Source organism: Lynx rufus, unplaced genomic scaffold, assembly GCF_022079265.1.
Source record: "Lynx rufus isolate CCGP_SWC_20201006 ecotype Redwood Valley unplaced genomic scaffold, mLynRuf1.p SCAF_4, whole genome shotgun sequence".
Lineage (NCBI taxonomy): Eukaryota > Metazoa > Chordata > Mammalia > Carnivora > Felidae > Lynx > Lynx rufus.
In genome coordinates, this window is record NW_025814856.1 from 135,697,678 (window position 1) to 135,722,057 (window position 24,380).

Consider the following 24,380-nt stretch of genomic DNA (forward strand, 5'->3'; position numbering starts at 1 on the left):
CTGATACACAGTTCTGGTTGGGAACAAGGGAAGAAGATGAGTAAAGAGGCCCACTGCACAATGGTAAGATGGAAAAGAAGGATAAGAGGTGATGACAGTCATGGCAGGTTAGGATATAGACATGGGTTTAAACAAAATACTGGGGCACAATTGAGGAACTGTGGTTTCATCCATCTTTCACCTCAACTGGCCATCCTCTAAGACATTCATCAGCCTGTTTTCTATTGAGCGTGACACTGTTAGGCACATCAACAGACCACAGCTCTTATACTCTACAGAAAGAACTGCTTCTGTCTTATTGCTTAGTGCAGGGTAACTAGTGTTCTGTGTTTTGAGTATCTCTTACAATTCAATGAGTAAGCACATTAAAATTTGTTTTCTATTAACTAAATAGAGAAAAGGAGAAAAATTCTATACACTAAGCATTAAAATTTGCTTCACTTGGAACAGCTTTCTTTATGAATCACTCTGTCACTCCTGGCTGTGACTGAAGTGAGGTATGAAGGCTGCTAAGCCAAACCACATGGACTTGGTCTGTTTTAGATCTGATTCACCTTGGGAAATGATGATAAAGAAGGAAACATTTTAACACGTAGAATTCCAGAACCCCTATCATATTAGAATTCAGAGTCTTTTGAATCCTGGGGATACCTCGAGAGGAAGGTGGATATGTTTTTATTTCATTTATATGTAAATGCATTTTATACATGTGTATACACATGTACATAAAATACATTCTGCTCCAAATATTTCTTCCCTCTTCACTAATCCACCTTCTGTCAAGACCTGTGTCAGCTTTGGCCTCTGCCATGAGCAAAGCTGTTTAAGCCCATACTTGATCTTATCTTTTTCCTAATCTTCTAGCATTACCACCTGTACCAGTGTTTTCAGAATGTATCTATCAGTGATGTTCTTTGTGCTTTGCATTATTAGTTATTTTGTGTGTCTGCCTCTGGCACGACTCATTTCACTTAAACTTCAAAGCAATTCTGTTAGATAGATGTGCATTTTTCCATTTTACCAGTGAAGAAGTGAGGCTTGGTGATCTAAGTATTCTCTCTAAGTTTGCACAGCGGGTAAGGGCAAGGCCACTCCTGAGCCCATGCTCTTCTCCACTAGGCTAGGGTGGTTACCACTGGATATGACTAAGAAGGTGTTTGGGGAACCTTACTCTAAAAAGTTATGAAAGTGGAATTGAACAAAGACATTCTGGAATCAAGGAAATTAGATTGTGGGACACCAAGTGAGAGATTTCCTTTAACTCTATAGAAACATTTTTAAGAATTGATAGATGGATGTAAACAATAAAATAAAAGGAAAAGTCAAAGATGACTGAGACGTCCTGAAGGGAGAGGGTGGCTATTGATGCCATATAGAAATAGGAAGCCAGAAGAGGGAATTAGTTTGGAAAGAAAAGCAGTGAGTTCAAATGTCATTAATGGCACATTCAAACTTGGCCTAAAGGCAGTTGCAGAGACAGGGCTAGTCCTCAGAAGAGAGAATGCCGCTGGGTGTGTGAAGTTGGATCATCCACGAGGCAGCCTCCATCACCTCGTGAATCACTACTGTCGAGCCAGCAGCCTGTTGGCCAGATGCATGGTTGTATTGCATTCAGGGCCATCTGAACACACAGGGCCAGAGATGATGCCCTTTCTCCCTTCCTGGAGACAAATCAGCTCTTCTTTAACTGCCCCCCCCCCACCTTTGCTCCCCTGCTTGAGGTCTCTGGTTGTAATGAACTCCGTGGCTGTTGAAGCAGTGCAGTAGGATTACTTCATCAAGGGGAGTTTGTGGCAGCACAAGTATTAAGGAAGCATCTTTCTTTTAAAACTGTGGCTGAGCACAACATGAAGTTGAGTTGTCTTTGTAGCACAAAACGGTCACATTCTTAACGTTCAACCACACCACCCTAACAGTCTGGCCTTGCATTAAGGACCCCAAAGAAAAGGTCCTGCTCTGGCAGAGAACTGACTTTTCTGCATTTTACAGACAATCAGGCTTCATGTTGACATCTTAGATATTTGAGTACAGACTCATAGAAGTTAAATATGTCTGAAAGCAACATAAGCAGACACTGAAGTTCAAAGCTCTGTGCCTCTGCCTGCAGTCCACAGCACCTCCCTCCCAGTCCCACAGAAGAGAGAACAGAAGGAGAGAACATGAATAAACAGAAGAGAGAACATGAATGAAATTTAGAGAAATAAGTAATGTGGAATTCCTGAAATTAAAGCCGTTGAGTATTTAACCAGCTATATGAAAAGTTCTACGGAAAGAGGGACTATCTATTCTGAAATACATATCCCCCAGAAAACCACTATTATATGTCAATAGAATTTGTAGAAAAGGTGATTATTAGGGCGCCTGGGTGGCTCAGTTGGTTGAGCGTCCGACTTCGCCTCAGGTCAGGATCTCGCAGTTTGTGAGTTCAAGCCCTGCATTGGGCTCTGTGCTGACAGCTCAGAGCCTGGAGCCTGTTTCGGATTCTGTGTCTCCCTCTCTCTGCCCCTTCCCCACTCATGCTCTGTCTCTCTCTGTCTCTCAAAAATGAATAAACCTTAAAAAAAATTTTTTAAAAAGATGATTATGAATAAAATTTATATTAAAATGCTTCTGTTAGTTTCATCACGTACAAGAAGGAGAGAGGGCTGGTATGAGTGAACTGGCAAAGATTTTATAAAATAGTACGTTTTTTTAAATCTAGCTGCAAGACTGATTTAAATTATCTATAGATGAGCTAAATCTGTCCTATAGATGAATTAAAGGAATCTCTATTTTAAGTATATCACATCCTTAATTATACAGAATTAAATGTAATTGCATATTCACTGCATGCATCATAATGTTAGTTAGGGAAAACAGTTTGAATCAAATACACTGAGGTATATAGCACTTCAGTGTTCATTTTATAAAAAAAAATAGCATACGTCTGAGTCAGGTAAAAAAAAAAACAACATTTGGCCAAGTATTCATGAAAAGGTAAAGAAAGAATAAATTATTGTTTCAAGACTTACAAATTGTAGAGTGGTTCCTAATATTTAACCCTATGACAGTATATAAGCCCTTGAGTTAAGGAAGCAGGTTTGTAATAAGTTTTTTTTTTTTTAAAGCAGAACAGGATGTTTACCATTGGTTCTCAGAGTGGATTTCATATTATTATTTTAGAAAAGGATGAACCTTGAGCAATTAAATGCTTTTCAAACTTCTTAAAAAATGGGCATATGTATCCAGAATCTTTTCATGTGTTGGAGTAGCCTAAGATGATTGGGTGACTGTTTACTCATGACATCCTAAATATCCTGAGCAGTCATTTGTTCCAGCAGCAGGCCAATGGCAGCTTGGTAATTCCAAGCCTAGAGGAAGCTTTGGAAAGCCATCCACAGACCCACAGCATGGTAGAGCCAGAAGAGAACTTTGGATTAATTCCCTCAAGCCCTTCCTTTACAGACAAACCTAGGTGGGGGGTGAAGACACTGCTGCTGTGTGACCTAAGTTTAATCCTTGCCCTGCAGCTGCTGGTCTTTTGACCATGCAGTGCCTCAGTTTCCTCCTAGGATTGTTATGAATTAATATTTGGAAAGTGCTTAGAACAGTGTCTGAGGCATTATAAACACTCTGGACAAATGTTTTTTATATCAGTAAAGTAAAGCTCAGACTCAGAGAGATCAAGCTATTTGCCTAAGCTCATGCAACTCATCAAATCCCAGCTGGGTAGAACCAGTCCTGTGCTGTAGGCACACACATTCTTTTTCAGTGTCCTTAGACCATCCCTAGAATGTGAGTTTGTTTCAGAAATACTGTAGGAGCCTATAAGTAAGGAGTATGATGCAGTTGGATTTGGATTTGAAATCAACAGCTAGGGTTCAAGCTCTGATATTTACTGACAACTCTCTAAACTTTAGTTTCTTCATCTGTAGAAATGTAATGATCATAACAAATCCAATTTACAGACCTACTGAGAGGATCAGATGAGATAATGTACTTGGAAAACCATAACCTACTATGCAGATGATATTTAACATTACTGTGAGCTCCTGTGAGATGACAAAAGCCATGAGAATGTTTCAAATCTGCTTAGGATGTCAGGAAATTGGGGTGGGGAGAGTTTGTAGTAGGCTGTCTCCACTTTCTCACTTCGCATTTATTCATTGGTAATTCCAATGAATTAAATTACCAATTAAATGAATTCATTGGTAATTCATTTAAAATTTATTTTTGTTATATTCATATATGCAAAAGACTCATGTTCTCTTTATGTGTGTGTGTGTGCGCGCGCGCGTGTGTGCAGTAAAACAAATACTGAGTTCTCTACCACCAGGCTTAAAAAAGAGAATATCACCAAAGCCTCTAAGTCCCCTGTATGTCCCACCCCAGTCATATCCCTGTCCTTCCCAGAAAAGTAGGTAAACAATGATTGCGAATTGTCTTTTCCTTGCCATTAGTTGCACTACATGTGTGTATATGCCTAAACAATGTATTAAGTGAATTTTTTTTCCTGTTTCTTTTTCCCTCTTGACTCAGATATCTCAAGCTTTATGGTATCTACTTATACCCATATACTGTCCATCTTATTCTTTGTCACTATCTCCCTCCCAGTCCACTAAAACATAACTTCTGTCCTTCAACAGACTTCGCAAGGAGAGACTTTAGAAAAGAGCCAGGCTTTAGGTTCACATGGCCAAGGAGTAGGTATCACTGACTAGCAGAAGCTGAGACATCAGCTGCTAAAGCAAATGCAAGAATCCAAGAATGGGAAGGGTCTTGTGTCAGGATAGCCACTCTTAGATTCATTTGGTGTCCTAGATGTCACTTGACGTTTCACTTTAATGGAAAAAAGACTTAAGAACAAACTAAGGCAGGTGTGGATACCATAGTAGGGAGTGCGGGCTTTTCCTGCAATCCTTTGGGAAGCAACTAAGGTTTTGAAGAAGAGAGTGACAGCTCATAACTGCTTCAAGGCAGATGAGATGGAGGACAGGAAGGCCAATGAGGAAACACTAGCCTAGGGCAGGGGTGCAGGAGTGGCTGGAGGGCTGTAGCCAGAGGTCAGAGGAATTGAGCAACTAGTTGGATGTGAGAAATGCTCAAGAGAGAGGCGTTGGTGATGACTGAAATTTTAGAATTACCTGGGTGGAAACATGTTAATGTTCATAAACCAAAATAGGCAATAGAGAGGAAGATTTGAGAGCCAAGCTGATTAGAACAGCCCAAAATGCTAGTGGTCATCTTTATGCCACTATCCAGAAAAAAAATAATTAATTCCAGCCTTTCTCTCAGAAAAGCAATCAGGGGTGAGTGAATCCACATTTCCTACTTTGAAGGGTTGTAGGTTTTTTACATGCTGATTGATAACTTTTGTTGAATGATTCCAACTTTTTGAGAGGTACAATTTCCCTGACTTTGAGTTTCTCGTATTTAAAATGAGGAGCTGGGGTAAGATGGTCTCTAAGGCCCTTTCCATTTTTGTAATTGTGCAATTCTTGGAACTTTGCCCAGAATAGTAAACAGTAGCAGAAGAAATTCATGAGGTTGAGAATCACAGAGAACTGAATTCTAATGACTGTTTCAGTTCTGATGCCAGTTCCAGCGTGAATCGGCCACTGTGGCCGCACCCTTGGCTGCTCTGAGTCTCCTGCTCCTGAAAACTGAAAACCTTACAGGGCTGTGCATCTGCTTGAATGTAAAAATGCCCAACTCAGTGCCTGGCACAGTGTAGGTAGGTGCAGGGTAAAGACAGATATCCCCCATCCCTTCCTTTCTTCCTCCTTCCTTCCTTTGTTACCAAAAAGAGAGTTAGTCTGACTCCCCAACTAGTGCTGGGCTGAAACCTTTGTAGACTCTTCCTTGGTGCCCCAAAGCAGCTTTTACTAGAGAACTGCCTTCCACAAGCTATGCTCAGTTTTACCCCAAAGCACAGGGCCTCTTGGCTTTGAGGGAAACACGAGTGGCAAGGAGACCCCTGGCAGTAGATCTGTAGGTCTCCCATCTCCACCCAATCACTCCAAATGCTGTACCCAGGAACTGTATGTAAAGTTGTGAGAAGAAGCCTCCCCATCTTCCCTGCACAAATGAGCAGCAAATACATTTCCTTTAAGGCACATAGTGACTCAGACTGAGATTTATGAGTAGAGAGCATTTTCCTACATTTGCAATGCTGAGAGCTTAAACCAGGGTTCCCTGAGAGTTAAAATTCTGTTCAAACTCAAAGACAACATGGGGCTCTGTAAGCTAGTTCCTGCCACCCTGACCCCAATCATTGAGTTTGTCAAGATTCTCAGAAGGAAGAGACAAGGAGTAGTCCCCTCTCCTGCAGTGAATGCTGGAATGTTACTTTCTCCTAGAAGCTTGTGGCCCCAGTCCTTTCCTGCAGATCTCTGCTATGGAGAAAAATGAAAAAGAGAAAGGTTAGGAATCTGTGATTTATAAAATCTGAATGTCATTTGGATCTGACATGATATTTGTTTTTTAGCTCCAAATTACATAATTTTTCAAGACCAAGGAGTTCTGTAGATCCTATTCCAGCATTGTGCAATGTTTTTATACTTAGGAATTTATTTGGGGGAGGGGGATAGAGACATAATACAGTCAGTCCTTGAGGAGGTACCATTTAGAGACCTTACTATTTCCTAAAGGAGAAATCTAAAAGTGTAAATATACATGAATATACATAAATGTGAATTGAGTCAGGTGCAGAGTTCTGCATTTATGCCTTACATGTGAGGAAACAGACATACAATTCAGAGTTCTGGTTGTGTTACTTTCCCTCCATTTAAAAAAGATTGAGGACTTCTTGCAGGTTTGCAGACACTCCGAAGCCCATCTCACTTCCGTTCTCCCACTGGCCCAGTTCAGCAAGCAGACAACAAAGCAAGCTGGGTAGGCAGATGGGCTTATCTCTGGGTACCTTGCAGATGCATTAATTTTTAAGGAAGCTATTATTAAATGCCTACTGTGTGCTGGGCACAATACAGGGCAGGATGATAAAAGATGAATGAGACCGTTTAGGGCCTCTTGTTGATAGAAGCCTGCTACTAGTTTACAATCTAAGACTCTACTCCACATGCAGCAAATTGTTTTCATATTCCAATGAATCCATCATATCTCCACTAGGTCAAATTTGAGGCTTTAGGTTCTCAGGATGCCATCTAGACATAGAAAAAAAGTAAGAACAAGCAAGAAAAGGAACAAAACAACCACAGATACTGACCCTGAAGAGCAGTCACTTCTGAAATGGAATACTTGAAATGCTCTTTGATTTAAAACTAGTCTTTGCTTCTTTAAGCAGTGTCCCTTGGTTCTGACTATATCTGCAAAATGGATGATTGATCACCAATGGAAACTTAATTACCAATTAATCGGTTACTATTGAATTGCTGGTATGTCTCAGTTATCTGCTATTCCTCAGAGCAATCTATAGTACTTTAGTGAAGAAAAGCTTTTAATTAAATAGTGAAATAGTACTCATTAATATATCAAAATAAATGTCTAGAACCAGTACATTTCATTAATTATAAGAGTCAGCAGGTTTTGCATCTCTGAGACTCTTTGTTTGCTAATTTATTGCCACTTAAAATGAAGAAATATTTGTTGCTATATAAAACAGCATTGTAGATTATTTTTAACCATAAAAGTTAATAGATGTAAGAACTCAGTATTCCGTATGACCGACAGAAATTTGACATTGAGGAGTAAGGCTATTTTGCATAAGGATAACTGACTTTTTTATTTCACTTTGTTCTTAAACACTAAGTTGGTCTGAAATCTACTCTGACAGCTTTCTAATTATTATAAATATAATAGGACAATAATAGAGAATTCCTGATCTTCAAATAATTTTCCTTAACTTGAAACTACATACAAAAATCTGTAAAAATGAACTTTTTCTCTTTTTCTAACAGGTTAGACTTCATTTTCCTTGTTTATCCTCCTGCTTCCTGTTATCTGCCCTCCATTTACTAATTCCCAGATGTCTTATCAGTACAGTCAGGAGCCAGACACTCTATTCATTTCTCTTTTTTTTTTTAATTTTTTTTAATGATTTTTAATTTTTTTTAACGTTTTTTAATTTTTTTAACGTTTTTTAATTTTTTTTAACGTTTATTCATTTTTGAGAGACAGAGACAGAGCATGAGTGGGGGAGGGGTAGAGAGAGAGAGAGGGAGGGAGACAGAATCTGAAGCAGGCTCCAGGGCCTGAGCTGCTAGCACAGAGCCGGTTGCAGGGCTCGAACTCACAGACCATGAGATCATGACCTGAGCCGAAGTAGGATACTTAACCGACTAAGCCACCCAGGCACCCAGCCTTGTTTTTTTTAGCTTTTTTTTTTTTTCTATTTTTTTTCTATTTTCTATTTATTTGCTATCTCTATTCATTTCTTATAAACTCTTTCCTGTACCTATTACTGAAAGAAAAAAAAGCTTTAGTAATATTAGTTTACGTCTCCACACTCATTCCCTCTCTACTTATAATTGACTCATTTACTCATTCATTCACTTAATATTTATTAAAGATCTCTGTGTGATATTTCATCTACTACTAGCAATACCTTGGTGAACAAGCAGAGTCTCTGATGGCAGGGACTTCAGTCATAATCCACAAGCAAATAGTTACAGCTGTGAGTGCTATGACAAATAGGTAAAATGTATTATGACAGTCTGTAATAGAAGCATTTGACCTAGATATTAAGGTCAGGATAGGCCTCCTAAGGAAATGATGACGCACTAAGATCTGAAGGAGGCATAGCAGTTAATAAAATGAATGAAGGTGGAAGGATCACTCCAGGAAGAGGGAACAATATGTGCAAAGGCCCTGTAATGAGAGGACATATGGCATATTTGGAGAACTGACCAAAGGCCAGCTCCCTGGAGTACAGAGTGCAAAGGAGAACACAATGAGAATGATTCTGGAAAGTTCAGTAGGATCCAGATGATGAAGGGCTCATCAGACCATGTTAAAATTTTTGTCTTTTATCCTAAGAACAGTAGGGGGACATTCAGTGTTTTAAACAGAGTGATATGATGAGATTTGTGTTTTATGGGGGGAAAAAATCTGGCTGCAGTGTAGAGAATGGACCTGGAAAGAGATTGGGTGAGATCAGATGTGGCAGGTCCAATTTGGAAGCCATTGTAGTAGTTCAGGAAAGGGAGGGCATAGCTTGAATAAGGGTTGAAGTATGGAGGCAGAGAAAACTGGATGGATCCAGGAGATATTTAGAAACTGCAACTGATGAAAATAAGTGATCGACTGTACATGGGGAGGAATCAGGGATGACACCTAGATTTATGACTTGTGCATCTGGAGGAATGATAGAACCATCCACTAGGGTGTGTGGTATCATCAGATCAGGCATGAGGGAAAATGATGGTTTCTACTTTGATTGTGTTGAACCTGAGGTCTTGGAGACATCTGAGTGTGTATTTCATAGGCAATTTGATATATGCATGGTCAGCTCAGAGGAGAGGATAGGGTGGAGGTACAAATGTGTGTCAGCTAAATGGCAATAGACATCATGGGAGAGACAGAGGTTGCCTACAGAGAGTGTGAAGAGTGAGGAGAGGAGCAGCCTTAGGATGGATCTTTGAGAAACCCTGACGTAGATGGCCCTACACCAGAGACCAAATGTTGCAGTGTAAGAAGTAGAAGGAAAATCAGGACACTGAAGTGTCAAGGTGAAGGAAGGGATCCACAGTGCTTAACTGACATATATAATTGAACAATATTTTTAAAATTTTGCACTTGAGCCTAAAAGATAAATACCTGATTGAGTGGTAATTGCCTTTTAGTAAGTTAACTATTGCAGCATTTGATGCATGGTTTCTACATTTTTTTGAGCCTTTCACCATAATAATGACAAATACTTCATTGGGATTTTCTGGGTGCTGGGTTCTATGGTAAAAGATGTCTGTAAATCAGCTCATTTAACTTTTATAACAGCTATGCAAGGTAGGTACATTTCTATAAGTCTCTTGATTTTCCTGGGAGACTGAAATGAATAACCTGAATTTCACAAACACATAGAGGCTATAGGGTCTGTGTAAGGTAAATAAGCATGACAGACTAGGATTTGATGCAGAACTTGAGTCTGGGGTCTGTGTTCCGCTGCCTCCTGGTGAATTATCTATCAGCCACCACCCCCCTACCACCTCACTGCACACAAAGGCACACATTTTAAATTTTATTTTAAAATTGTATTTTAAAATATATAATGTATTATGTATGACTCCAACATTTATTATTATTCCAGTTGAAATCCATCTCATTGGACTTGCCTGCTAGAAGCACTGCCTTTTTATTTTTTTAATATTTATTTATTTTTGAGAGAGACAGAGTCTGAGCTGGGGAGGGACAGAGAGAGATGGAGACAGAGGATCCAAAGTAGGCTCCAGACTCTGAGCGTTCAGCACAGAGCCTGACGCGGGGCTTGAACCCACAAACGTGAGAACATGACCTGAGCTGAAGTCGGACACTTAACCAACTGAGCCACCCAGGCTAGAAGCAATACCTTTATGCCCAGGACTGGGACATCTATAGTTTTGTTTTTCTTTTATTAGCACCACTAAGTTCCATTTTTATGTATGGACATATTCAACCATGGTGCAAACTGTGATAGTAAGGTTTACCCCAGTTAAAGTCTATATACACATAGCAGCACCTACCAGTACTGGAGCCATGTAGGTCACTAGAATAATTTCTGCCTGTCTGGGGCTCTTTGTTTATTTGCATGGTTATCCTTGCTATTCTACTCTGAGCTCTGAAAAGACACACTGAAAAATTTCTTACCAGCTTGTTCGCATCTGACTCACATTAATTCTACGACCATATTTTATTCCAGACACTTTTGAGAAATTCATCAGGCTGTGAAGTGCGCAGTGATGAATATCGAACGGAGTTTACCACAGCTTTGCAGCGAGTTGACTTATTCATGGGCCAATTCAACCAAGTCCTCTTAACATCTATATCCACCTTCATTAAAGGAGACCTCACCATTGCTAATCTTGGGACATCAGAGGGTCGCTTTATGCAGGTAAATGTTTTCTGAGAGTGGCTGTGGCTGTTTTACTTGGTATTGTTCAATTAGTTTGGTTTTGTTTTCACAGAAGGTATTTATAGATACTGTAAAGTGAAAATCACAGTAAAACCTAGAGACACAGACTGGAAGCCAGACAATGAAGCCTGGTCCACTCTTTATGAAGTGTATAGCCTATTTTTTTGTTAAGTTCTTGAAGCTTTCAGTTTAAATGTGGTTGCTTTAATTTTCTTGCCCAGAATGGTTTAGAATTTTGTTTGCTGTTGTTTTTTTTTTTTCCATTCATGATTTCTGTCACATGATTGGAAAATAAAATGAAACAATTAAAGCACTTCCAGGCGATGTTTTCCTATTTCAAGGGAAGCTACGGATCAAAGGAGAGCTATTGTGTGAACCGTGTGTCTCCATGAGAAGAAACATTCACATCATTGAGAAATATTGGCAGGAGTTAGGAAGGGACGTTATCATCAGGATCCCATTGTAACTCCAGCTCTCCTGATTCTGCAAAAGGATGGGGTCAAACACAAAGAAGTTCATATACTGGGGGGAGAAAAATCTGGACTTTATTAATAAATGATTTTAATGGATAGCAACAGTATTTCTATAAGTGAAAATTCACATTTCAGTCTTGCAATTATTGTGTTTCCAGAATACAAGAATCATAGCACTTTGCAGAAATTAAAATGCTCTTGTGTTGAATCTGTTTTCTTTAATAGTAATTGAGTAGTGCTTTCAACATGAGTTCTTAGTAGGATCTTGATTAATGCAGAATGACCAGGGTATCTATGGAAATGTTGACTTTTTACAAAGAGTAGAAATTTCTTCTAAAGAGAGATTCTTATTTCATAATAATCTGATGTAATTAACATCCTAATCAGACAGTGACTTCTGGTAAGCCAATTGAGGACAATGATGTTTTCCTATGACTTGCCCATCTGTACATCTTCTATCTGTATTCTTTTACAAAATATATCTTTTAAAATTACCGTTGTTTTTATAGTGGTATGGATATCGGTCATTGCCATATTTTAAATCATGTTTTTCTTACACTAGTTGGATAATTGGCATTTTTTCAAAGTCATAAAATGTAAATAAAACCTTCCTAGCTCAAAACTAATCATATAGATCCTCTTATCTAAATGTTTCCACACTTGGTCTCCCCTCCTCCCACTGCTTCTAATTACTATACTTTTTCTCCCCTCCCCTTTCTCCCAGCCCAGTGTTCTTATTTACCCACCTCAGATCAGTTAGTTCTGTCTAAACTCCTCAAAATCCGAGGAGTGTAATCTCAGTCCCCTTCTGTATGCACTCTGAAGTATTTGAGTTATGGTCATATCTATTATCCTTGTAAAATATGTAATTCTGTGTTTAAATGTGTTTTTAATTGACACTGATATTATTCTGCAGAATTCCAAAAAAAAAAATTGAAGGAGGATGAAAGAATCTTGCATCTGTTGAATTCCTAAGGTGTTCACTATGTTGATTTGTTATCTTTATTTTTTCTTTCTTTTTGTTCTAAATTGTTTATTACCTCATTCATCCAGTTTCATATTAATAAGCTTTCTATAGTCACTTTAGGTCTGATACTTTTTTACATCAAAAGGTTCCTGGCCTATTTCCAGATTCTAAAGTTCTAATAAAATCCCATTTTTAGATAGATCACTTTAATAACTGAGTAAATTCTGCTGTGTGACAGATTTTACCACCTAAGTGATATGTCATACATCAGTCTCATTGTGACAGAAATGCTGTGACACGTGTTTTATTCTTATCTCCCAGCATTTTCATAAAAGAAGCAATGTTATGCCCATTATCTGTGCATCCAAAACATTAAAGAGGAAAATAAGTAAGTAGATACTTATTTTATGGAAAGTGCTGATATCACTGATTTTTTTTAAACCGTGTGGTTCTTAATTCATCAGATATCCACTGAGAACTTACTAACTTTGCTCTACTAGGCAAATAAGTGAAGCAAAGGAAGCAGTGACACAGAACCTGCCTTTAAGGAACTAAAATTTTAGTATGGGAGATAAGAACACATACCTGATATCAAGACAGCAAGACAAAGACATACAGACAAAGGGCTATTGAGACCCACATATAGGATTCATTTCTCTGACACTTGTCTAAGAGAATTCCAGTCCCTTAAATTTTATGTAAATAAACCTAAAGCATTTGAAGGATCAAACAGTCAACATCACTGAAATCCAGTTTGTTTACAGCAAATAATGTTGGGGGAGGAGTCCAGCGGCAGCAAAGACCTAGGGAACTTCTAGCTTAAGCTAGCCAAGTAGTAACTGCGGACCAAGTTATGTAAATGTTTTGACTGCGTTAAAGTGCTAAATCTCTGGCCAGGCCTAATTTTCCTACAACTTGTGTTTTAGTAATACTGTGGAGTTTCTGTTATAAAATAGAATGGACATAATTTTTTTTCCAAAGGCAGGTGCCATATATGAAAAGGAACAGAAAAATGACTTTTACTTCCTTCCTACCCTGAAGCCTAAAGGCAGAGTTGCTTTGCAAATGTTTTCTCTCATGAATTTGCAGCTGTTTCTGCCTTTCCTATTGTGCTTATGTTCAGCTCTGGCTGGGAATACAAGCTTCAGCCCCAGCTGTTGGGTGCAAAGTGAATCAGGTATTTCACAGTGGTTATTTGGTTAGAAAGAATTATATTGTTTAGCTAACAATATTATATGTATGGAAGAGAGGACATGTTTGACATGTTTCTAACATTTAAACATGTGTAACTTATCTCGTACAGGTGCAGATATATCTAAATATACTGATGTGCACATGTATTAGAGTCTTTCTGTAGCACCAATTCAACATAGATACAAATTTCTAAAACAGTTTTTATTTGTGTGATCACCCTCTTGGGATACTTAGAAGTAAAATAGTATGATAAGTATTATTCAAGATAGTATAAGTGAACAGTGAGAATGGGGCTTCTTACAAATTTTAGATGGGGAAGGGATGTTGAAAAGAACAAGGCTTGAGAACATTAGCACAATGTGCAGGGCTACGTGGGAGAGGGAGGACCGTTACTCATGAAGATCACAGGACTATTCACAGGGATTGCCCACGTCTCCCCTTCTGAGCTCCTCATCTAATCAGCTTGCAAAAATAATGCTTGCTTGATATATATATATATAATTTTTTAAAGCTCTCATATAAGGCCTTTAATCTCTAGATGCAAGGCATTGCTATTAAAATATTTGTGCCTGACTGTCAGGCCACAGAGAGTGAGTATACCGGGTGGGTTGGGGGGAGGAAGGCACTTTCAATACTTTATAAGTTCAGTTCCACAAACATTCACTGGGCAGCTACCTTGTCTGTATACCGTGGCCACTGCCTGGGCACTGTCACAGCTGTCCCTGGGTTCTTTGGCATCATCCTTGCTCTTCTCCCATCCCCTTTTCCCCTCTCCCTGATTCTTTGAGGCTGTTCCCACTCATCACCCCTATTCTCTTGTGCCTCTTAACTGGACTAGTTGGATCATAAGCAAGAAAGTTAAAAAGACAGAGGGATCACCTAAAAAGACATCCTTTGCTTGTGATCATTACTTATGATCATTACTTAAAGGATTATGTTAGTAATCAGTAAACTTAAAAATAATTACACACTTCCAGTAAGAAGAATCAATTCATCTATTGACATCCTGTCTTCAAATTCTTTCAGTTCCTGTACCACCATCATGGTATGTCAATGCTTTTTGTTGGAAGCCTGTAGCATACATTATCTTTGGGATTACTGCTATTTTAGAGTAACAAATGAATGATATGACCATCCAGCAGAGACCCAGGCAAATAAACAACATTTCTCTTTAGGGATTGTTGATTTACTGGTCTCCTTTATAAAATGCTCAGATAAAATATCATGTGTCCTTGTTTTTAATGTGTACATCATTGATTTAATTATATCCCTAAAGAATGGTAGATTTGGTATATTTCTTTTTATTAAATGTTTATTCATTTATTTTGAGAGAGAGCACGAGCTGGGGAGGGGGGGAGAGAGAGAGGGAGATAAAGAATCCCAAGCAGGCTCCATGCTTTCAGTACAGAGCCCAGTGCAGGGCCTAATCCCACAAACCATGAGATCATTACCTGAAATGAAATCAAGAATCAGATGCTTAACTGACTGAGCCACCCAGGCGCCCCTGATTTGGTATATTTCTTTAGGAGAAAATATATTCATGAATTGTGAGACTTCTTTTGTTTGAAAAAGAACCCATTATAAATAATAATTTCAGACTTCTATCTATAACTAAAATTTAAACCTAGGGCATGTATATCTCCTAAAATGAATTCATGCATGCTCTTGAAATACATATATCTTATATGCTATTATATGCATAGAAAATTAAAACATAAATATTTGAAACCCTGAGAAAATGGTAAGCTTTTGTTTGTTTTGTTTTTTGGTAGTAAGAAATAACTAGGATTTCTTGTTTGGGTGCTTTATTGACAGAGTAGAAACACATTTTAAAACATGAAGTATACGAATCAGTAGTTTTTTTTTTTAACTTTTATCACTTCTAAAATTGAAAAACAGATATACTCTGTGTATAGATTGACAGATCCTACAATTACTGTATTTGGAGTATTGATTTGAAAGTACTGATTAATTTTTTTTTATATTTTCTAGTCTTTTTGGTTTTTAGTTGCTTGATATTTTTTTGCAGAAGTCTCAATCTGGTTTTGACTCATTTCAACTCACACTGATTCATTTTAAAAAATTTAAACACACACCCACATCAGTAGTGCAGCAATAAGGAAAATTATTGTGCTGTTTGTGTATACCTGGGTTTTGTAGTATCAAGTTGGTGTAGAAGCACTCATGCCCATTTACCAAAAAGAATAAAGGAAAGAAAGAACACAGTAAAGCTTCATTTAATTCGTCTCTTACCACCTGGTACTTTGTCTTACGACTTTTATTTCTTGAGCTGTCAGCACCAATCAGCAATTTCTGTTTCTCGTGTTGTTGTTGTTTGTTGGGTTTTTTCTTTTTTTCCATTCCAGAAAACTAGATGGTTTACCTTGATTGAAATAAATGGTTCCACTCTTCATATCTGATTTCTTGCTATAGAAACACCAATTTCTCTCACATACTGAAGAAGATAGTAAACCTAAAGCAGGTGTCTGAACCAGTTCAGGCTACTTTAACAAATTTCCCATAGACCTGGTGGCTTAAACAGCAAATATTTATCTCTTACAGTTCAGGAGGCTAGGAAGTTCAAGGTCAAGATACAGCAGATCTGGTTTCTGGTGAGAATCTGATTCCTGGTTCATAAATGGCTGTTCTTGCTGTATCTTCACATGGTGGAAAGAGGGAAAGAGAGCTCTCTGAGGTCCCTTTTATAAGGACACTAATCTGGTTTGTGAGGACTCTGTCCTAATGACCTAATTGCCTCCCAAAGCCCCACCTACTTACACCATCACATTGGAGGTTAAGATTTCAACATCTGAATTTTAGGTGGGCACAAACATTCAGTCTGTTGCAGTAAGCAAGACGCAAGAGGCATTAGAAGCCATACGTTGAAAATGCAAATTGAACTGTTGGAGGTTATGTAAATATCTGAAACGTCTAAAAACCTTACCCCTTCATCAAGACTTAAGTGAGTTTCTTATTTCAGGCCATTCATATATTTAGGCAATAGATATACCTTTAGGACCTACTATGTGCCCAATCCTATTTTGGGAACTACAGTTAAAGCAGACCCACTCTAGATCCATAAGGTCACACCCAGTTACAACCCAGGCTGTTTATTAATGGTGTCATCTCCTCTCACATTTTTTTCTTTCAATTCACATTTTTTTCTCATTGAGTTTCAAACTCCAACAATTTGCATCATCTTTCATGACAAATGAAGTTTTCCTCATTCCCTAACAAAAGTCCTCTATTTTTCTTTGTTTTTAAATTAGAAATCAGTCTAGATGTTATCACAGGTTCCATTCAGTTCTATTTGCCTAGAAATTGAACTGTATATATTCTGTTCTTACAAAAGGAAAATTTACTTTGATCCTCAATTAGTATATGTGCTGCCAAAGCGAGCTCTACTTTGATCTTCAAAAAGCAGTGGGGCCCAGGGTGCCTGGATGTCTCAGTTGGTTAAGTGTCCAACTCTTGATTTCAGCTCAGGTCATGATCTCTCTGTTCGTGAGTTCAAGCCCTGTATCAGGCTCTGCACTGATAGTGTGGAACCTGCTTGGGATTCTCTCTCTTTCTCTTTCTCTTTTTCTTTCTCTTTCTCTCTCTCTCTCTCTCTCTCTCTCTCTCTCTCTGCCCATCTCCTGCTTGTGTGCATGCTGTCTCTCTCTCAAAATAAAATAAACTTAAAAAAAAAAAGGCAATAGGGTCCAGGGAGTGTGCTGCATCTTCCACTCTGATTCTTCTAGTGAAAATCCACTTTTATTCCATTTTTTACCCCTTTCCCATCTCCAGCCTCTCTAGGACCTTGTTGTATAGAAGTCCAGTCTGATCCTGAGGGGATATTTAGGACACAGGTTGGGAGGCTAAGCAAGTGATACCCAGGTTCTCAGTCTTGGGTAGGAGGAATGGATGGGAGACTGTACATCTCGAGAAGTAAGCTTGCCTTTTACTTAATTTAAGCACACATTTGGCAGAGAAATGCAAACCAAAATCACAATGAAGGATGACTTCACACAACTATGGGTTGGCTATAAATAATCAAGAAAATGGAAAATAACAAATGTCAGTGAAGTTGTGGAAAAATTAAAACCCTCATACATTGTTGGTGGGAATGTAGAATTGTGCACACCTATGGAAAATGGTATGGCAGTTCTTCAAAAAGTTAAATATAGAGTTATTGTAAATCTGACATTTCTGCTCCTAAGTATATACCTGAGAAATGAAAATACATGTTCTCACAAAAAGTTGTATATGAATGTTGATAGTAGCATTATTCACAATAGCCGAAAATGGAAACAGCCCAAATGTCCCATCAGCTGCAAATGCATAAGTAAAACATTCCTTAGGGAATATCCATATAATGGAATATTATTCAGCAATAAAAAGGAATGAAGTACTGATACATGTTCTGACATAATGAACCTTGAAAATATTATGCTAAGTTAAAGAAACCAGTCACAAAAAAATAACATATTGTAGGATTCAGTTCATTTAAATGTCCCGAATAGGGAAGTCTATAGAGATAGAAGGTAGATTCATGGTTGCAAGAAACTGGAGGGTGTGAGGAGATAAAGAAGATGATAGCTAAGAGGTGTTGGGTTTCTGTTTGAGATAATGACAATGTTCCAAAATTGGTTGTGGTGATGGTTGCACAAATCTGTGACCATACCAAAAACCATTGAACTGTCCACTTTAAAAAAATGAAGAGAAAGCAACATACAAATATCTCATGTTGAATTGTATTCATCATTCTTAAGGAAAATTAAATTTTGAAACAGTTTAATCAAAAATAAAGCTCTAGTAGCACCTGCGTGGCTCAGTTGGTTAAGCGTCCAGTTTCGGCTCAGGTCATGATCCGGCAATTCACAAGTTCAAGCCCCATGTCAGCCTCTGTACTGACAGCTCAGAGCCTGGAGCCTGCTTCAGATTCTGTGTCTCCCTCTTTCTCTGTACCCCTCCCCTGCTCACACTCTGTCTCTTTTTCTGAAAAATAAATAAACAGTAAAGATTTAAAATAAATAAATTAAAAAAAGATTTTAAAATAAATAAATAAATAGAACTCTGTGCATGGGTAAGGGAATCTGGCCCTTACATATTTGAAGATACATCATGCAGAATTATTTTACTGAGGTTTATGGATTTTGGAGCCTAACCACAAAGGTTTTATTTTATTTGTACATATATTTCTTCCCCATGTCTTCTCCCATATCATTTGAGATCACAGCCACAACAATCAAGTACATTTAGATTCCTCCCTAGTCCCTCACACCCAAACATATTAGTCTTATATTTTCAGGAGCATAAAAGAAAAAGGCACGTATTTTTTGAGATAAACATTAAAAATTAGTTGTCAACATAGTAGAAACTCAAAGATAATTGCCATTCTTCTATTTTATACTTACCCTAAGATTGCCAAGCGAATTGTCCTAAGAATTAAATTTAAATGCCAGATTTAGTTCTGTCCTTAAAACTATCTCCATGATGACCAAAAGGAACTTCTAATTTCTTAAAAGCATTGCTTCAGGGGTATTTTGAAGTTAAAGTGGTTATTCCATTATTTGGAATTCTAGCAATAAGATAAAGTGAGAAATTAATGATAGAAAAGCGTTCTTGGCATGTTACAGCAGTAGGTATACCTGTAGAGAAAGGGCTAATGATCAACAAAAAGGTATTTACATCTGTGATATGACCTCTGCTTAAAATTCCAGGTATCTCACTTTTCCACACAGCCTTCCCATCTTCTCTGGTTCATCTCATTTTCTGTATGAAGCCCCACTTATCCTAGCTCATGCTCAAAAGTAGAGCTTACTGGCTCTACTAAATAACATTTCCTCTGTACCATCAAAAACTATTCAGACATAGAGTCTTTCTCCTTAGGCACACTTAACTTGTGCAGCCAAGATTGCTGAAACAAGGAGGATTGGCAAGGCAAATATATTGGGAAATTTGTTTTAATGCTTTGACTCACAAGTAGCTCTTGAGAGCTCAGAGTTGAAGCTTTTTATTAGTATTTATTCTGGTGCTCCAAGAGTGTAGCAGTTGAGTGTTTAAGAAGAGGTCAAGCAGTCAGATTCTAGCATTAGATAAAGCTCCTTGGAAACCTGACTCTTGTACTTCCTAGCTAAAATTCTGTCTTATTTTCTTTATGGAAAATATTAGTACCTACCTTGTACGATTATTGTGAGAAGTAAACAAAATGTCCATTTAAAGCTCTTAGCACAATGACTGACTCAGTTACCATATATATGGTGCTCTCCAGACAAGAAGTCTTAGGGAATACACTAAATCAATTCCAGTTCCAGAGGTGCAAAGAGCTTCTTTATGAAAAGAGAGATAAAGGTTAATCCTTTCTGGGAAATGAACATTTGGATGGACTTCAGATATTTGATAAAGTCAAAGATGATGACCTCGTAATTAGGAAGGAATTGCTTATTATAGATGTGGGAAATGATATTAAAGAGAGCAAAAAACATAGGAGAAAAAAAGGGTACTAAGAGTTGATTGTTATATAGCAGGTCTGAATAGAATGGAAGCACAAGACAAAGAGAGGCAAAATGGAAATACTCGTAGGAAGTTCAGGGGGATGAATAATCTTCAGTGAAGTGGAAAGCACAGAATGAGGCAGAGAACAGAGTCTGGTTATTAAGAGAGGCTGGGGTTTTGTTTTGTTTTTGACATGTGTGAAAGATTTTTTTTTCACCTTTGTAGTTGAAAGTGATTGGCAACAATCAGGGATATATGGAAAAAAAAATGAGGGTTGACAGATAGGAAAAACAAGTGGTGAGCACCAGAAGTGAGTCAAAATTGAAAAATTATATAACTGAAATATGGATAATTTGGGATAGAGGCTCTAGAAGTCTAATGTCCTGATAATTCTGCTTGTAACCTGCACCCAGCAGGAGGTAGGACTGGTAATCAAACTTCTTTTTACTTTGGCTACAAAAGTCACAAATAACTATTTGGCCTACATTTAGGAATAACGGTTCCCATCCTTTCCCATCCTGATCAAATGACCTGTGATCCATCATTTACTTCTGTGAAAAAATAGCCACCCTGCTTAATGGAGATGTTTTGAAAGTATTGCATGTTTGGAATAGAACATGTGTTAGAAAAAAAATGTCATGATGTTTAACTTTTATGACTGTATGTTAATTTGGTTAGTTTCTCTATCAACAACCCACTCTCTGGAAGCAAATTAGGTACTTTGGAAATCTTCCCAAATTGTTTCAAGCTACTTGACTCCCTGTGCTGAGGAAAAAATTTACTGCTAGCTCTCCAGGACATTTATATGTTGTATGTGAGTTTGTTAGAGTACTAAGCAGTTAATTTTCATTCCCATTTTACAGATAAGAAAGGTGAGGTAGAGGGAATGGTTATTTAATCATAACCTCACAGATGCCCATGTTTGTCCTGTGATTTCATACCCACAACAAATAAGTACACTTTCAATGAAACAAAAAAGGATATTTGGGATGTCAGGCAATTTCACAAAGTCAGTTTCAAGCCCAGAGCTGCATGCAGTAAGCCTCCTGCACCTCATGTAGATGCAAACCCACGGCCTATTAAGAATGAAAATCTTTCTGACCACTCTTTTTATTTTCTAATGTTTATTTATTTTTGAGAGAGAGACAGAGTGTGAATGGGGGAGGGTCAGAGAGAGAGGGAGACACAGAATCCAAAGCAGGCTCCAGGCTTTGAGCTGTCAGCACAGACCCCGGCGTGGGGCTTGAACTCACAAACTGCGAGATCATGACCTGAGCTGAAGTCGGCCACTTAACCGACTGAGCCACCCAGGTGCCCTTCTGAGCACTCTTAAATACTCCTGAAGTCTGAGTGTTCATCTCAGATTGTCATTCTGATTTTATCCCTGGACTTCATTATTACTGGGTTCTTGCAGTAGAGAAGATGGTAATTATATAGCCTGAGAAACATCCCAAATTAGAAATACCTGAAAGCAAGAATGACACAAGTCCTCAAACTCCATTTCCAAGGCATTGTTAAAACCATCAGGCCTTATTGTAAAACCAGACCGAGAAGAACTTTATAATCCAAGAAATAACATCTGATAGGACGATGGTTTATAAAAATGACATTAAAGTACCTGAAGGCCTATTTTGATCTCAGAAGATCTATAAATATGGCTTAAGAGTTAGCAAAGCTGGAACTAGATTCAGGTCTCCAGACTCCCTGTCTGCTAACCTTTCCATTACATTAAGGAAAGCTGCCCAGTGAGGAGGGGGAGGAAGATAGATTTAAAAAATAATCTGAAATCCTTGTAGCATAAGTGAGGTCTTCTGTTTTGGAGAGAGTTTTGGCTCTTCCAGTTCCCCATACAATTGTGAGGATTTGTCTGCATGTGCTGGCTGATTGACTGAAAGATCTTCTTCTCAATAAACTGTTAAAAGATCATATGCAAAAGTCTGTCTTGGGGGTTCAGATGAACTGTCTTCACAGCAGGAGATTAGGAGATGTTGTGTTGATTTACAATGAGATAAACTGTTGGGCCTTCACTTCAGATACCCACAAGCTCTCCTAATCTGTTATTAACATTATCATCCACATTTTCCACTTATATTTAAACTGAACTCATTGGACTAAGGGTGCTTGTGTTTTGTTTCTCAGGTTGTGGTTTCTCGATCAGGATCATCAACACCTCATGTGAATTTTCGCCTGGATTCCCACCCTGTGTCTTCAGAAGCAATTGTGGAGCACCCATTAAACCAAAATGGCTACACACTGGTTGTTACTGGAAAGAAGGTAAGCCCCGTTCCCACAGGGAGGTTCCAGGGCTGTAGTTTTTCCTGAGTGGATATTTAAAGCATGTATCATATGACCCTTTTTAAGTTTTGTTTTGGTCTTGGATTCACCTCTCCTTTCTCAGGTTATTTCTTGAGTATTCCAGAGATCTTCTGAAGCCAAGTTAAATTTTTATTTAGGAAGACTGGACCAAAGGGAGGTCCTCCTTGTAATGTGTACTACTCCTTTTGTCCTGTATTTCTCAATGAGAAAAACAAACATGCAGAATGAGAATTACAGTCCTAAGGGCAGACTCTAATGCAGGCTGGTAAGTCCTGAAATGTACATTGGAATCTGACACCAGCCAGCAATCCCTCTTCCCTGAGAGGAGATGCATCTTGATGCTGAATGATGTGTAAACTTACTTAGAATTTCCCAGGGGTCAAGTGTGTTTTCCAGCAGCTTATATTAAACTCTCTTATGTTTTAAGGGGCGCCTGGGTGGCTTGGTCGGTTAAGCGTCCGACTTCGGCTCAGGTCATGATCTCACGGCCCGTGAGTTTGAGCCCCGCGTCGGGCTCTGTGCTGACCGCTCAGAGCCTGCAGCCTGTTTCAGATTCTGTGTCTCCCTCTGTCTCTGCCCCTCCCCTGTTCATGCTGTCTCTCTCTCTCTCAAAAATAAATAAACATTGAAAAAAAAATTAAATAAATAAATAAATAAATAAATGAACTCTCTAATGTTTTAAAATCACACTTCAGATAGAGCAGAATGTCCCTACTAAATAAAACTTCTAACATTGCATGACAGTACTTATGTTCCCTGGACAGTAATGGTAATGTTTATCACATATGTGCCAACAATAGAAGAAAGGAAGGAATTTGGTTTTTTGATTTAAATCACTTAACCATTATTATATTACATGTTTTTTACACATTGGTGCTATCTCTAGTAGACTCTATACGATTATAGTTACATATATATTTGGGGTATTTACTTTTCATTTAACAAACCAATAAAAAACCTCTCTGGAAGCTCTTTCCAACACTTTTCTTCACAGATCACCAAGATCCCACTGAATGGCTTAGGCTGTGAACATTTCCAGTCCTGCAGTCAGTGTCTTTCTGCCCCTCCCTTTGTGCAGTGTGGCTGGTGCCACGATAAATGTGTGCAACTGGAGGAATGCCCCAGTGGAACATGGACTCAAGAGATCTGTCTGCCTACAATCTATGAGGTAGGAATCTGTCAGCTCTCATGTATGTTTTTTGGTAAACATAAATCCCACTGATGAAAAAATTCCGAACTCAGTTTATTCATTTGGCTGTGAGACACCAGTGAAAACACCATCTCCCTCCAAGGTTTTCCTTCAAGGTGGCATTTGGGCACATCACCCTGAGACCTGTACCTGAAGTGCTTGCTTCACACTCCCTAAGTAGTTCCCTCCTTGAGCAGTTGCTCTCCTTTGGTGCTTTGTGAATAAAAGAATGGTGGCTAGTGAGCAGCATGGCTCCCCATTTCCTTACCCTGGGACTTTTCCCTCCTGACTCATTTGACTCAGTGGTTTCCTCACCACCTACTTAATCTACCAGGTGCCCAGAAATGAGCCTCCATCACACACAGAGATCTGCTCATAGAATAACCCAGAATCTTAAGCTGAGCCATGCAAGCTAGGGATGCCAGCCATGCAGGAGCAGATAGGACAGAAAGTTTCTTCCTGTCTGATGCATAGATGGTGGCCTTGTCTCATCACACATAAGACTGGAGGTTACCGGGGTGCCTAGTGGCTCAGTCAATTAAGTATCCATAACTCTTGATTTCCGCTCAGGTCATGATCTCACAGTTTTGGGGATTGAGCCCTGCATGGGGGTCTGTGCTGACAGCACGGAGCCTGCTTCAGATTCTCTCTCCCTCTGTCTCTTCCCCTCCCCCGGTCGTGCTCGCTCTCTTTCTCTCTCTCTCTGTCTCTGTCTCTCTC

At 38.6% G+C, this 24,380-nt stretch overlaps 1 protein-coding gene across 1 annotated transcript in view; it reads left to right on the forward strand.

The window, feature by feature from the left end:
- The window catches only part of MET (MET proto-oncogene, receptor tyrosine kinase), a 112,526-nt gene that overhangs the window by 42,585 nt on the left and 45,561 nt on the right, over nucleotides 1–24,380 (forward strand). The window contains exons 3-5 of the mRNA XM_047097036.1: nucleotides 10,829–11,020; nucleotides 22,295–22,429; nucleotides 23,466–23,639. Coding sequence (XP_046952992.1) covers nucleotides 10,829–11,020; nucleotides 22,295–22,429; nucleotides 23,466–23,639 — 501 coding nt within the window. The remainder of the gene's footprint in view (nucleotides 1–10,828; nucleotides 11,021–22,294; nucleotides 22,430–23,465; nucleotides 23,640–24,380) is intronic.